The sequence below is a fragment of the Scomber scombrus genome, chromosome 14, assembly GCF_963691925.1.
Source record: "Scomber scombrus chromosome 14, fScoSco1.1, whole genome shotgun sequence".
Taxonomy (NCBI): Eukaryota; Metazoa; Chordata; class Actinopteri; order Scombriformes; family Scombridae; genus Scomber; species Scomber scombrus.
The window spans coordinates 23178453-23193562 of record NC_084983.1 but is presented as its reverse complement, the minus strand read 5'-3'; the positions used below and the strand labels follow the sequence as shown (position 1 = coordinate 23193562).

General features: G+C 38.4%; 1 protein-coding gene across 1 annotated transcript in view; it reads left to right on the top strand.

Moving 5' to 3' along the window:
* The window catches only part of LOC133993908 (rho GTPase-activating protein 26-like), a 99928-nt gene that overhangs the window by 54878 nt on the left and 29940 nt on the right, over positions 1-15110 (top strand). Inside the window, exons 10-17 of the mRNA XM_062433041.1 lie at positions 608-702; positions 2498-2576; positions 3739-3775; positions 4065-4130; positions 5363-5437; positions 5543-5627; positions 6718-6776; positions 14028-14133. Coding sequence (XP_062289025.1) covers positions 608-702; positions 2498-2576; positions 3739-3775; positions 4065-4130; positions 5363-5437; positions 5543-5627; positions 6718-6776; positions 14028-14133 — 602 coding nt within the window. The remainder of the gene's footprint in view (positions 1-607; positions 703-2497; positions 2577-3738; positions 3776-4064; positions 4131-5362; positions 5438-5542; positions 5628-6717; positions 6777-14027; positions 14134-15110) is intronic.

Here is a 15110-nt window from a genome sequence, read left to right as displayed (position 1 = left end):
CATATACAGTATGTGCAGTTTTTCCACATATTGATTAATGTGCTGTATAGGCTAACAAGCTGAGTAGTTGTGATGGAGTTCAGTCTGAAAAAATTGTTGAAAATGTTATTTTAAGTACTTCCCATACTACAAGATGTACTGACCAAAACTTCTTAGTTCCTATTTATATACAGTGTATTTTCAGTTTCAAACTCATTTCTTGTCAGCCACTTCCCACAGTTGTATCTTTGCCCATTTCACTCAGCAAATGTTTCCAAATATATATCAGTATGCTTCCAATTTGAAAGTTCCAATGTGAAAGTTAAGCAAGTTGGTGTCAAACTTGAGAAGATGGAGAATGTGTTCTTATAATCAAGAAACAGACAAGCCATGAGGAAAGGCTCTTTAGTTTGTGAGTTATCAGCCTCTATCAGTCATCTCAAATGTCATCCATAATGTAAGGAGGACCGTTTTTTCAGAATTCTTTTCTCCCTGTTGTGTGGAGAGAAAGACGTACTACTGTACTGACATGTATCTCATTTTGATGTGCCTACACACTGCTTTGCATGCATCAAAATGATACTTACCGTTATGTTTTGTTTCTATCTTTACTTACTCTCTTTGTCAGGGAGAAGAGGAGAGTTTCACCCTCAAGTCTTGCACCAGGAGGAAGACAGATTCGATAGAAAAGAGGTTCTGTTTTGATGTGGAGGCTGTGGACAGGTGAGAGTGTGTACATTTTTACTTTGAATGATGGACTTGCCGCACAATTCTTTGACCTTCTTTTGACATACCTCCGCCTCCTTTTTATGTCATTTAAAATGTATTTATCAGTATTAAACATTTACATTTCTTTTCAGTCTACAAACTGTATATCTATTTAACCCTAATTAGCATAATGTAAAAGCAATGTGGACATATGGTGATTTTAAGGGATTTTATTTACAACTTCTCCACCGGTTATCACTTTTCTAGCATATTGTTGAATTTTGCAGCAGGAAAAATCAGGGAATATTTTTGAAAATAAGTAACTATTTCACAACTTGTTTAACACGTACATAACATTTATTTTTAGGTAATTTTGTCCCTTGCAAACCAGCAACTGTGGTGCAATACTTTCTGAAAAAGACAAAAGCAATCAGGATATAATTAAATATTTAAGGATACTATGTTTTGTTCTTGCTGTTATGCATAGAAGCTTCATGTGTAACAGTGTTTTCATGCAACGCATTTCAGCCACATTGATTTGATCTGACATCACTTCAGTGACTGGCACGAGATGTTTTTACCTGGTGTAATTACAGCTAACAGACACATAGGGGTGCTGTTCAGTTGATTTACACCTGGAGATGGGACGTAGTGGGTGTTTATCCTCTCAGGCTGGATCCCCTGCCAGCTTTGCTTCCTACTCTCCTCGTCCTCTTCTTTCTCCCCTCACCCTGCCTACTCCTCCTCAACTTCAACTTTCCCTCATCATTCCCACATTGTGCCTTTTTTATATCAGTGGTGTGTGTGCATCAGTTGGTGTGTGTCTATTTAAAGTGCTATAAGGGAATGCTAAAGACATTTCCTTTGGCAGTGTGTTTATACCTAAGACTTTTGTATTGTTGTGCAGAAATACATTAGATTAAGTCATTTTATGTAAAAAAAAAAAAATACTGTTTGTTTGTGTATCCACTCATGGACAGTGTGTGGCTATGCACATGCATCTGAATGTGATTGTGTATTAGATGGTGTCTCAAGATTGAAGGACAGTGTGTAGATTGGTGTGAGTGTGTATGTGTGTTGAGGAGGGTTACATTACTGTGGTGGTGACAGTTGAAGGTGAATATACTGCTAGAGACAGGGCAAAAGACTGTATATGAATGATGGGAAACCTATAGAAGCCTGGGATGGACATGACTAATGAGGCTGTGTGTGTGTGTGTGTGTGTGTGTGTGTGTGTGTGTGTGTGTGTGTGTGTGTGTGTGTGTGTGTGTGTGTGTGTATGTGTGTGTGTGTGTGTGTGTGTGTGTGTGTGTGTGTGTGTGTGTGTGTGTGTGTGTGTGTGTGTGTGTGTGTGTGTGTACATTGAAGGTTGCCCATATCAAGGTGATTTACCTTAGCGGATTAGACAAATTTGTCCTCTCTAGGTTAAATATGATTTGTATGCAGGGCTCCTTCTGTTAGAAAAGGGGCATTGGGCTTTTTAAATATAGTATTCTGATTCAAGTATGTTATAACTCATCATTAAAACAACCTTTTTGTCCAGAAAAAACGGAGGATATTTTTTCAGTTGAGCAGCTCTTTGTTTAAAGTGCGATGTTATGATTACAGTTGTAGTTTGTTCTAAAGGCGTGCATAACTGCGTGCTTTTATTTGCATGTTTATCTTTGTGTGGGTTTGGCCAGTATTTGCAAGGTCTGTTGATCGTATGTAACGGACAATGTTTGCCACTGACCTCGGTATTTGATGAGCCTGTTTGCTTTGTGTGTGCCTGCCTGTCTGTGTGTGTGTGTGTGTCTGTGTGTGTGTGAAGGTCGGGAGTGATCACCATGCAGGCTCTGTCAGAAGAAGACCGCAGGTTGTGGATGGAAGCCATGGATGGGAGAGAACCGGTAGGTTGCCACGGTTACCAGTTTATTCTTATGTGACAGAGATGAAGAAAGAGAGGCAGACAGACAGAGAGAGGGGTGGACAGCATGTCTTCTAAACAAAACAAGAGCTCCAGCAATGTATGTAGTTTGTAGACTTTGTTCGACTTCAGCTGCTTTCCCTCAGTGCACACATAGCATGATGTGCCACCTGTTAACACTCAACATTGTACGTAATGGACACAAAGCAGGAATTCATAATCTGAGGGGACACAAGATTATTAATGGGACAGGAAAGAAAAAAAAGAATCAAAATTGTAAATTTATTATGAAATATTTTCTATTACCCACTAGTTCAACTGCTTCAGCCCTTTAGCAATGATATAATTTGAGAATATTAGAAGGGACAATTGGTCTTTGGCAGAGCTGCTCACAACTTGAAGACATACATAATGCAACCTGTGATGAGAGGCTGCAAATAGACATTGATTAAAATGTTTGAAAGTTAACTGACAGTTAGTCCTTCCCAAACTCAGTTTATTTATTCCCCTGAAAATGACTTAATATACAGCTTTTCGCCCTAAGGCTGGAGGTGTGCTGCTTTTCCTTCTCTCATTCAGCCATGTTCATGCCCCAACACCTCTCTCATTCTTGTGTCTACATTCAAACATGGAGAGGTAATCTACATCCACAAGCCTCAACAAGCAATTGCTGAGCTCAGTCAATCTGCAATTAAAAAAATAAATGTTGATGTTCACGTTTCACACCAGAGCTCATCCTAGATTTATTGTTGTTAAGACTTTCCTGCTCTGTGGTTGCTGCTACTGTACTTTCACCAAGAGAGTCAGTCCAAACTCGCCACTGACCACACTTACTGTGCGCGATGCAACCGCAGATAGAACCCTAACCTTTCCATTACCATGGAAACTGATGCTATGAAGACTGCAAACTAAATGTGACGTGTTTATGTTCCTCAACATCTTGAAGAATTGCAGCTTTTCTTCATAGGTGAAATTAACAGCATTTGTTAAAAATCCATCAAAATCTAGTATAAGTAGAAAAACAGCATAACAGCATATATTTTTGTTTGGTGTTACTTATTTGGTACTATTGTGCTCTCATTAGATTTACTGTAGTTGTTAACATAATTTTCTTGCTAAATGAGTTGGTGTGTTTTTCTTTGCAGGTGTACAATCTGAACAGAGACAACCAGGCTGAAGGATGTAAGTAGCTTTAATTGGGATTCATTAACTGCTTATGGTACAATAGTAACTTTATTGTCATCATCCGACTTTCTGTATTTTCCAGAGCTAGGGTGAGAGGACAAAGCATGACTTTTACATTTAAATACAAATATGCAAAAATCTCGTTTTTTTGTTAATCCAGAAATATAGTTTGTAATTTAGTATCTCAAAAATACTCTATGTGGTTTGTGTTTTTTTTTTATAATTGTGCACTGGCTCGTTTCACTGCATATGTCACACTCATACTGTTCCGTTCTTTCTCCATCAGTGGCACAGCTGGATGTGATAGGGTTCAACGTGATGAAAAAATTCATCTACGCGGTGGAGACTCGAGGTACAGTGTTAACTCAGATCCTTTTTTTCCATTCTTTCTGGTCTTTGGATTTCCTGCTTCTCAAGTATGATACAGTACACAATACGCTTCACTTAAATTGAGTACAGATCTGTTCTTTTTATATCCCAACACAGTAGTACAGAGCTCAGAATCGATCCAATGTCATTGGGTTTACAATGCTTTGCTTTTTTAAACTCCCTTTATGTTTTATTTCAGTAACTTCTCTTAATAAAAAAAAACAAAAAAAACAAAACATATAAAGATGTTACACACATGTGAACAGATACAGTATATGCACTTATTATTTCATAAAAAAGTGGCAGCTATGGAAAGTTCCTTATTTGCATAATGTGGTAGATAGTAAAAATCAGTAGTTGTTAAACAATCTGTGAGTAGAGGAAAAACCAGTAAAAAACCCCACAGGTGTCAAAGGTCATCAGTGGGATTTTAACCTTCCACCCTCTGAGCATGTTGTCTTGTGATGCATCTGGAGGTTCCTGTCAAGAGGTATTCTTCTAAAATGTCACAGTAAAGGTCCACCTGTGTAGTATCAGTATTTGTTGCTTTCATCTGGTACACTCAGGGCATCCATTACTACAACACACTCTTAAGCTTCACTCGGCAGACACATTTACATTTAGATGGTGCATAATGTTGGCTTTGTACGTCTGAGCTACCAACATCATTTCTTTACATTAGAATGGTGTTGGTTGGATGTATGAAAATAACTTTAAACAATCATATGTTAAGGAAAATGTACATGTATTTAAATGCAAAAATTGCTTGAGTTGCCCAGAAACAGTTTATTACAGTAAACCTGCCTAGATGTCATACTCCTTCCCTTCATGAAATTCATGCTGAGTAAAGCTCTCCATGCACCTTTTTAGATTTAGCTTTTTGTAATTGACTAGCAGTCTTTTATGGTGCCAAGTGTACAAGAACACCCCCTGCGTAAGCATGAAGGAACGGCACCTTATTACCATTAATCCCTTGTTCAGCTACGTTTCCTGATATTAAACCAGGAGGCTGCCTGTATTCTTTTTTCTCCACACGGTTTATTTTAGGATTGAATTAATCTTTGACTGTGAAAAGTACCTTGCTGATGGAAAATGTATTTATCTTCTGTAATTTCAGATGCAGCAAATGCACAATAATTCAATTAGGCAACAGAGTTGTAAACATTATATTTGTTTGGTTCAACTTTTAATCAAGGAGCTCTTCTCTCCTCACAGGTATTGATGAGCAGGGATTGTACAGAATCGTTGGTGTCAGCTCCAGAGTACAAAAACTACTGAGCCTCGCAATGGGTAAACACAAAAATGTAGTTAATACATTTAAAATAATTTATATCAGTTTGAATGCATTTCTCTTTTCTCGTTTAAAAAAAAAATCTTACTGTTTTTGTTGATCAGATCCTAAGACATGTGCTGATGTGGAGCCGGACAGCACAGAGTGGGAGATTAAGACTCTGACTAGTGCTATCAAGCACTATCTCAGGTTTGTGGCAGTTACATAAATGATACATAAAAGCACATACAACAAAAAAAGTTATAAAAACAGAAATTCCTCTAAAACATCTACACAGAGTTCTGTAGTTCTCGAGTTTCCCAACAAATACTCATATGTATTTGTCATAAAATTGTGTTTCAATATTCAAAGGCTAAGTGTGTGTTTTAACCTTGAGGTTTGATTAGTCTTTTCATGACTCTGAATTATTTTACTCATTCTGAAGTTACAGCACTTTTCTGCTCTCTTCACGTATAGTACTTGAATAAATGCATATTACTGCTTTCAGTTTCTGCACCTTGTGCAAAACAGATTTCTGGCCAGAATTAAAATTAATTAGTTGTTCATTTTCTTTTCCATTCATACATTATTTGCTGTACTTTCTTGTTAAACCTGTTTTATGTATTTTGTAAACATTTTTTATTTAGCCAGAAAGGGCGGGTGCTGATCTTTTTATAGAGGCGCTCCACTTTATATTCAGTCAGTTGCACACAATCATACATTCCCAGTACAACCACAGTCTTACCTGCTGGCTGCTGTATAGCATTTGATGGTTAAATTACTTCCACAAGAGCATTTGAGCTGTGGGTGGCCAGAAATAGGCAGCTATATGGAAGGAAAAATGCATGAAGGGAAAGCGAAGAGTATTGGTGTTCACGCTGTGCTCAATCTACTGTACCTGAATGAATCCAGGCTGTATGCACACAAACACGCAGGTATTCATATAGACACATTCATGCACATACACACACATGCACTTCATTGACACATAAATGGACAGATTCACAGATGGACCTCAGGTCAAGCCTCATTGAGAAGCAGCAGGAGCCATCATAGTCCTTAAGCAGCAGTGATAAACTGATGTCCAGCTGTACAAGTGAGCATGGCAGAGAAAGAAAAAAAGACGAGAAAGCGACTATACAAGATGAGGCGAGGGGAGCAGTTAGATGATCTTAGTTAGATGAGTGCTCATCCAAAACTATTTAGATTTATTGATTGTCACCCAGCAACAAACCTTGAGCTCTTTCAATTTTCGAAGCTGATATTCTCCACCTGACTTGTTTGTCTCCTGTGTTTCCAGAGTGCTTCCTGCTCCTCTCATGACATACCAGTATCAGAGGAGCTTCATCAAAGCTGCCAGTGAGTATTTTTCTTTTATGTCTTATTTGCCTATCAAATGTGACCCCATGGAGATCAGTCGGCAGAACATAAGACAGACTCTCCGACAGTTTGAGGTTGTTAGTTTCCCACTGAGGATACTCATATAAACACATACAGGACCATATGGTTTAAGGAGAATCCTTAAATAACCTTGTATTAAGTTATGTTGTTGTGTGCAGTTAATGAATGGACTGAGTATGGATTCTAATTTTTTACAGTTTTGTAATTACTTAGACAGAGATCCTTTGTCCTCTTCTTTCTCGTACCAATAAATGTCTTAATGAAGAGATGTTTTAAGTATTGCTCCTTAGTTTAATTTGGAAAATATGAATCATCATGTGAATGAGGTCCTGACTTGCTATTAAACTAGCTGCCGGCTGCAAATAGACGTTTCACCTGCTGAGATACCAGCACACCCACTGTGCCACCAGGAGGCTTCGGTCTGTCTATTTGCTCTGGTAGTTGAGCCCTCCAACTGTGTTGTTTTATGTTGTATATGACACACAGTATGTTAGTGACCTGGGGTGGGCATGGTTTTTATATAAAATTAATGAGTTTCAAATTCCACATGAAGAGGAAAGGCCCGGGGAGCTGATCTAAAAGTGTCAAATGAGTAAAAGCTTGGTGTGTTAAGGTTTGCTGGGTCAAATAGCAGCTGCAAAAATTCTTTCAACCAGCACCTAATATTGTATTGAGTCAGGATGAATAATAAAAAAAAAAAACTAAAAAAACCCCACTCAGCTGTCTTGATACAAAATACAAGCTTTCAGAAGCATCAACTGATTTAGACCATGAGATTTTACATGATGATAGTATTTTATTCATCAAGGCTTTGTCTGGCCTTGTTGATTTATGTTAGTTCAGTTTAGTTAGGCCTGTTTAGTTTGGTTTTATATGGTCTGATCATATTCCATGCTTTTACTGTATCTTCATTTTACTGAATTAAAAAAACAAGGTTTATTCAAGCTCAGTTGCAGTTTAGTCTAGGTAGGTCTTGTCAGGGCTGCTATATTACAGAATGTGTCAGTGACCTGTTTTCTTTGTTTGTTGGTAGCTAAGCTAACAAAGCTGAGCTGACAGGGAAAGGAACTTCAGGAAATGACTGCGTGTCTCTGGCAGCGCCACCAGGAAATGGCTCCATAGTGAGGCCAACTGGAGAGAAAATGAGAAAAGTGTGTTGATGTGTGTATTAGGAGAAAGGAGTAGAGCACCACTGTGGCTGGTTTGATACTAACTTGGGCCACCCATGATATATACTGCATGCATTCATGGTCCTGTAATAGTCATGTAATATAAAATGTCCTACCCAGTGGAGTTTGTTTAAGTTTACAGATGAATATCTCTCAACCCGCCCTAATTCTTTCCCTCTGTTAAACTTGTGCTCTCTCTTTTTCCCTTGCCATTCATCAGTTTCTGTTTATGTGGGTGTCTGCATTTGCATGTCATGAATTTGTGTGTATGCAAGAGTGCGTGCGAGTGCACGTTTGTATTTTATCCAAGGCAGAATTTTTACAGAAGCAGCAGGGTTTTTTGAGGCCAGCCTCCTCAGTTGAACTCTATTTCAGCTCCTCCTTTTCTCCTCCTCTCCCTCATGCACCCTCTTTGGCTCTGCCCACCGCTCTGCTCGCAAGCCTCGTCCTCCTCCTCCTTATCACAGCTTACTCTTTCCCATCTCGAGCTACTCTGGTTTTAAATGTCTGGTTTAAACAGAGAGCAGAGTTGAGGGTCAAAGGAAAGGAGGAAATGGAGTGGAAAAAGAAGGAGTGAAAGAGAGAAAGATGAGTAGGAGAAGGAGGAGAAAGGGTGGAGTGCCACCTGGATTTCAGAAACCTGCCTGAGGCATGTGCCAGTAAGAAAACATACATACAATAATTACTCTGGCTCCAGTCACTGGGGGTTGCTTGCAATATCTCTTTCTCATTAATTCAGCAATCTTCTTCTTCTGTTTCTACCTTTGCTTCTCTCGTTTTCTTTCTCCATCTGACATTTTCACTTGCTTAAGACACCTGAATTCCATCAACTCTTTTCATTTGGTTTCATTTTTCACTACTTTTAAGGTGAAGGTCTTTTGTAAAGGTCCCATAAAGCTGGATTACACATTAATCACTGTTATCATTATTGTAGTTCATTCTTAATAACCTTGTACATAAGAGAGAGAGATCAAGGCATGAGAGAGTCAAAGATGATGGGCATGAGTGGAGTGTTTAAAACTAATATTCAGTTTGTCATTGAGAGTCTAACTGGCATGACATATTTCACAGGCTTTAAAGTTTCCCATCCCTCTTTTCAAACAGCCTAGTTGACGGTTTCTTTTCAAAATGCAGTATCGTGTCTTGAATCAGTCACTCTCCCTGTTTAACAAGAATTGGTTAGTCCTCACACACATGCACTGCATGCAATGATAGATGCAATGATAAGCCAGATATGTGTTGGTGAGAAAGTAAGCATGGTTTGGACACCTTAGCTCTCATTTTTCATTCTTCAGATATTGTACAACTGAGTGTAACACCATAAATGTATTAGAGGTGAGTCTGACAATCGTCTGACAAAGCAATGCTTTGCACAAACTTGTTAGTGTTGAGCATGCCCACAGCCTTTAGCAAAGGAACCCAGATGCTCCCCTCATTAGCTGCTACCTCCAGCTTCTCCGAGGTTCTTTAGGATGGGGTGGTGCAGGGGTAAGGTAAAAGCAGGGTAAGGTTGCTCTGGGCTCTCCAGTCCAGGGGTCTAGAGGTCTCATCTGTGTTGGTTTGACATTGCCAGAATTGATCATTAATTGATTTCATTTCTGATTCTTCATGGTTAATTCCTTTAATTTCAACAAAATATATACATGTGTATGACACAGTTAACACATTTTAAATAACCTTTGCAGTAAATTAATTCCTCAGTAAGGGAAACTCATTTTCAGTATAAACAAGGTTATTTTATGCAGGGCATGTCTTATCTAGCCTATGTATTGGTTTAAAATTAAGTTATTGTTAAAAATAAACCTATGCAAAACATAACTCTAAAATAACAAAACACGTGATACGGATTCATTTGTTTATCTATCGTCTGTGGAAATCTATGGAAAACACTGTCAATAATGTAGAATGCCTTTTCATGGATGAATGGATGTAGGCAGTGTTATGTTGTTTCTTGCCACGTGGTCTAACTTCAGCCTGCATGTAAAACAGCAGTTAAACATTATTCTTTCTCATCACCTGCATGATTATTCTGATTACTGCTGACAGTGATGACCAGACAGTTCCCAGCATGACTTTCAGCCTCACAAGAAACAGACTACACAGAATAAGAAATTGAAGACTGGAGAGTCCTCCAGGGTTTTGTTCTGGGAAGAAACAGAAACTAAGACAAACACCTATTGATTGCACCTTCTTCAGACAGCTCCCCCTCATCATTTTGCTCAGCCATCACTCAAAGCAAAAAAAATATCAATAGACATGTACTGTAACATAACAGTTTCATAACATTTAAAGTTAAAATTAGCCTTTGCTTGCTTTTGCTTCCTAGTATTTACCTTAGAGGGAAACTAAATTGTCGCTTTTTTCCAGAATTCTTTGAAAACTTTTCATCAACTGGCGTGTGGTTATTGGTTGTTGGCAGAGGGGAAACAGAGCATTGACATTTTATAATCTTATAAAGTTGATATAGCGAAGACGTTCGCAAACACCTGCCTATTTACACATCAGGTTTCTGGCTACCTGATGAATGTCCATTTTTTATGTTATCATGTTTTTACTGAAAACAATTCCCTGCTGGCTGGAAACAAGGTTGATGAGAACAATGACAATGAACAAAATAGTATAGTAGTGAGCCATAAAACCAAAACAGTGATTCATAATTGAAACATTTAAATGTTGTAAAACTATGCACATCCATGTACATCCACCTTTTCAAATAAAGCCACAAAATATTACTTAAGAACCATCATTTGACGACGATTAACCTCATGTTGCAGTTATTTTATGATTAGATTATGTGATCTTTTGTTCAAAAGTTCTTTTATGTATGACATCCCTATATGATTCAATGCAGGATGTAAAAGATGAGATTTGGTATGTACAAGGGGATGTCATGCATGAATAATGAATAGTAAGAAAGTAGATCAGGTGGTGGTGCTGGAATTTGTTAGGGATCAGCTGATTGTCAGCAGATATGGTGAGCCTCTTGTAGTAATGCTTCGCTCACTGTATGTAGGTTTGTATATGTTTTCTTTTCCAGCTTTGATTACATACATAATCAAAATTCCCTCTTGTATAAGAGATGCCCAGATGGAATTTTAATGATGTGAGACCCTGTCTTGTCTTCAGGGTTTTACATAGCTATTTCCAAGCCAGGAGCTATAAGAAAGGTGGTATATTACAAACATTTACACCTGGTTTCAGACAAGTTAAAATACAAATGTCACAAAAAATAGGAATACTGGTTATGGTCCAATTATCTGTAATAGCACAGGCGAAAGGTGCAAGTACTAGTGTGAATACAAGTGATGAAAGGAAAACCATGCTTTTTCATTAGGCCATTCAAAATACAGTAGTGTTGGTGGAACCATGCTGGCTTTTATTTCTTATATTGAAACATAATATTTTCTCTGTTTTAAGCACATTTGAACGTATATGCAGACAGCACATTTCAGTTGCAGAAAGAAGCGAGTTGTATGCTTTCTTAGATGACACAAGTCACACTGCGTACAGACAATTCTCCCATTCCCCTAACCCTGTTTGTTCACCGTGTTGTGAGGTGTTACACGTAAACTCCTGTGTAGGGAATATGCCAAAAGCCATGACTGTATTCAGATGCATAACATTTTTCAGTGCAATTTTTCCTTTGAAGGACTGAAATTCAAGGTAAAAGGTTGTTATTTGTTAAGTGAGGGATCAGGTGAAGGCTGCAATGATAAATGACTTTTGCTTTTTGTAATCACATGTGAATCAGCACCATAGCTATTGACCGCAGTGTTACTTTGACATTCAGGCTGCAGTTTGTTCATGTGTATTTTGTCTTGTGTATTCGTTTTTGCCTTTACCTATATCCTTGTTTATTTTATTGTGAATATTTAAGTGATTTTCTTTTGATGCAGGTACACAATTAGACCGACCCTTTGCAGTTTCTTGACATTTTGTGATGTGAAATAGAGCTCAGTTGTGAATAAAGCCAATAAATAGGACCAATATAAACATATTTAGTATGTGTGTATGCCATTTCATTCACTTGCAGTCAGTCAAACCAAGTACATGACAACTTCTGTATTAGTTGAGTTGAGCTCATAACTTTGTATTTTCCTTCATGGACTATCTTAGCCAAAAATAGGTGACTCCTGTTCACTAGCAGGTGATGGAGCCTGTTGTCATGGATACCTAGACTATGACTACCTCATTGGTTTCCAAACTGTCACATGATTTTTCCCTAGATGTCAGCTGCACCTTTAAAGCAGTCCAGCAGATCAGTTGAACTCATTGGTTTTACAATCCTGTATTATAATCAGCAGTCATTCCTTGCATGGGGGTAGGGGTAACCACTTCACTGGTCATCATGTGGTGACCCTCCGTCCTTGGTGTTTTATTGATAGGCCCACACAGCTACAGAGCTTCAAGAGGATCAGTCAAGTCTGGATTTCTTCTGTCAATGATTCAGTCCTGTTTATGTGGACTGCAAATCATAACCAACTTTGAACTTTGAACAAAGGCCGGGTTGCTGTTTCTCCCTGCACCCAGTCTTGATGCTAAGCTTAGCTTGCCTCACAAGACTAGCTCCATGTCCTGTATGTACTTGCTCCTGCGTTATGAGTTGCTGTTAGGAGGATGAGAGCAGTGTGTGCTTCAGCATAATGTGTGAAGTGGTGGACACCAGAAAATGCATTACAGGAAACAAGGAGTTTTCCTGTTTTCATGTGCATGCATCTGCTTGGAGGTATATGTGGGTGTTGTGGACGTGCACATGCATGTGTATGTTAAAGGTATTTGGATTTGTGTGTGAATGGCTGGTTGTTTTCACATTTTGTGTGTATGTTGTAGTTTGTCAGGCCTGTAAGTTGGCAAAACAATATTTGTGTGTCTGTTTGTGAAATGCTCTACCAGTTGTTTGTGTATTGCCTGGTGCTGACAGCCAGGGCCCGAGGGTTGATCTAGTGTGAGTCTGCTGTCATCTCTCTATCGACTGAATCTGTGGCTGTGACTTATTGTAGTTATTCATCAACAACACGTCTCTCTGCCTGTCTGTGTGCCTGCCTGTCTACCTGTTAATCACCAGGATGCACACTTCCTCACTCTGCAGTAAGGTAGACTCAGTGACTAAAACAACCTCTTTATTTGTATCTGACTACATCGCTCTGCCTGTCTGGTTTTTGCATCTCTCTGTCTTGTAAAAAATAAATGATCTTTCAGTCTATATTGCAAGCATTGCAGATGACCGTGTGATGATAATCACATCAACTGCAAGTCAAACCTCAGTTTTTATCTGTTTTTAATTATTATTATTATTTTACTTTCCAACTTCACTACTCGTGTCTTTGGTGCTCTGACACAATTGGTTGCTACTGAAGATGTAAATCTTTTTAAACATGTTACAAATAATTTAATTAAAAAGTAAATTCTTAAAACAGCTGCATACTGCAGTGACAGTGCATTTGTTGGGGGCTATTTTCAGTTATGGATTAATACACATTTGGCGCTCTAGTGAGTATTTAGGGCAGCAGAGGATGGTATATGTGGGACTGACTTAAAATAAACTTGTGTCCATGTTCATAGTGTTAAAGGAATGTGGCTCAATTTTGTGTTTTCGGTAGTTTTTGGACAACAATGGAGATCTATAGCACAGGTTTTGGTCTTTTCATGGGATTTGCTGACAATAGTAAAGCTATGAAGATATTTGCCTAACGGATCCACTGAATCTGATTGATATTTTAATCATATATTTTATTTGCCTTGCAAAAAAAAGGTGTTACTTTGCCTGAAGCTTTAGTACGCTATTTTTTTTTCATTTCTCTACTCATTCTTACAGACTATAAATCATGTCTACACACCAAGGTCTTGCAGAAGTGTGAACACTAACCACTTGTTATAGTATGTGTCATCTTTCTAACAGGAAGAGTAAAAGGGTTCTGCTTGTGTATATTCCAGCCGTATACACTTGAGCTATACGTGTATGTGTCATTAAAGAAGTCATCAACTGTGACATGCTGAAGTCTTTATTCCCTTAACATTCGTCATGTCTGTCTCTGTCCAGAGCTGGACAACCCAGAGGCCAGGGTGACAGAGATCCATGCTCTGGTGCACCGGCTGCCTGAGAAGAACAGACAGATGCTGGAGCTTCTAATCAAACACCTGGCCAAGTAGGTGGATATATCACACACACTGACACAGATTCACACTTGCAGTCCTTATTATTCTTTTGTATCAGTCACTGTATACTCAATAGACAACTTAGTATTTCATTTTAGCAGTTACTATGAAGTGTCCTCTATATCCACATTACTGGAAAACTCTTTAGCTTGATTGCTGTTGTTTTTCATCCTTGAGGAGGATTACGGTTACGTGTAATCTCTTGACCACATGCATTAAGGCAGTGAGTACTGAAAATAGAAACCCTTCCAGCAGCTACCAGTTCAAATCTATTTCCTGACTTATCCCTTGAAGGGAGAGAGGGGTCAATGGTCATGTGCAGATCATTCTGTGGATGCCAGGAAGTGTAGGAGCCACTATGGTTGCAGTTTAGTAATGATTACGTAAGAGTGGATTTTAGGTCAAAAGATCTTTAAGTTAAAACTGGACTAAATTTTGTGGAAATATATGTCATACATGTAGTTCACATCATGTGAATCGCTACACTTAAATGCATGTGTGTATGTTAAGTTTTACATCAAAATAAAAACTGATGCTGTTGAAACAATTTTGTGCAATTTGTAACAAACTTTTTAATAAACTTAAACTTTTCAGCTAAATTTTGCCAATATTTTACCTCTGTGTTAAGACATTTTTTGACCTACAAATCACAAAATCAGTGCTTAGTAGAACATAATAGGATGCTACTCACCCTTTTAGCTGATTGAAATTCAATGTTTTACTCAAGGACATTTCAGCAGGGCTGATGAGCACTCCAGCCGATTAAGTTCAACAAATCTTTTGTAGGACTCCTGCAAAGATCTTATTTTTTTCCCCAAGAAGAACTTTCTCCGACAATTGTTTTATTCCCTGCTGCTTTGAATCCTACCTGTGCCTCCATGTTTCAAAAGTTTTTATACTGCCCAGCAATAAGTAGGCATGGAAATTTGTGAATCAAACAGGTTGTCTGTGTGTGGATTAGGTAACC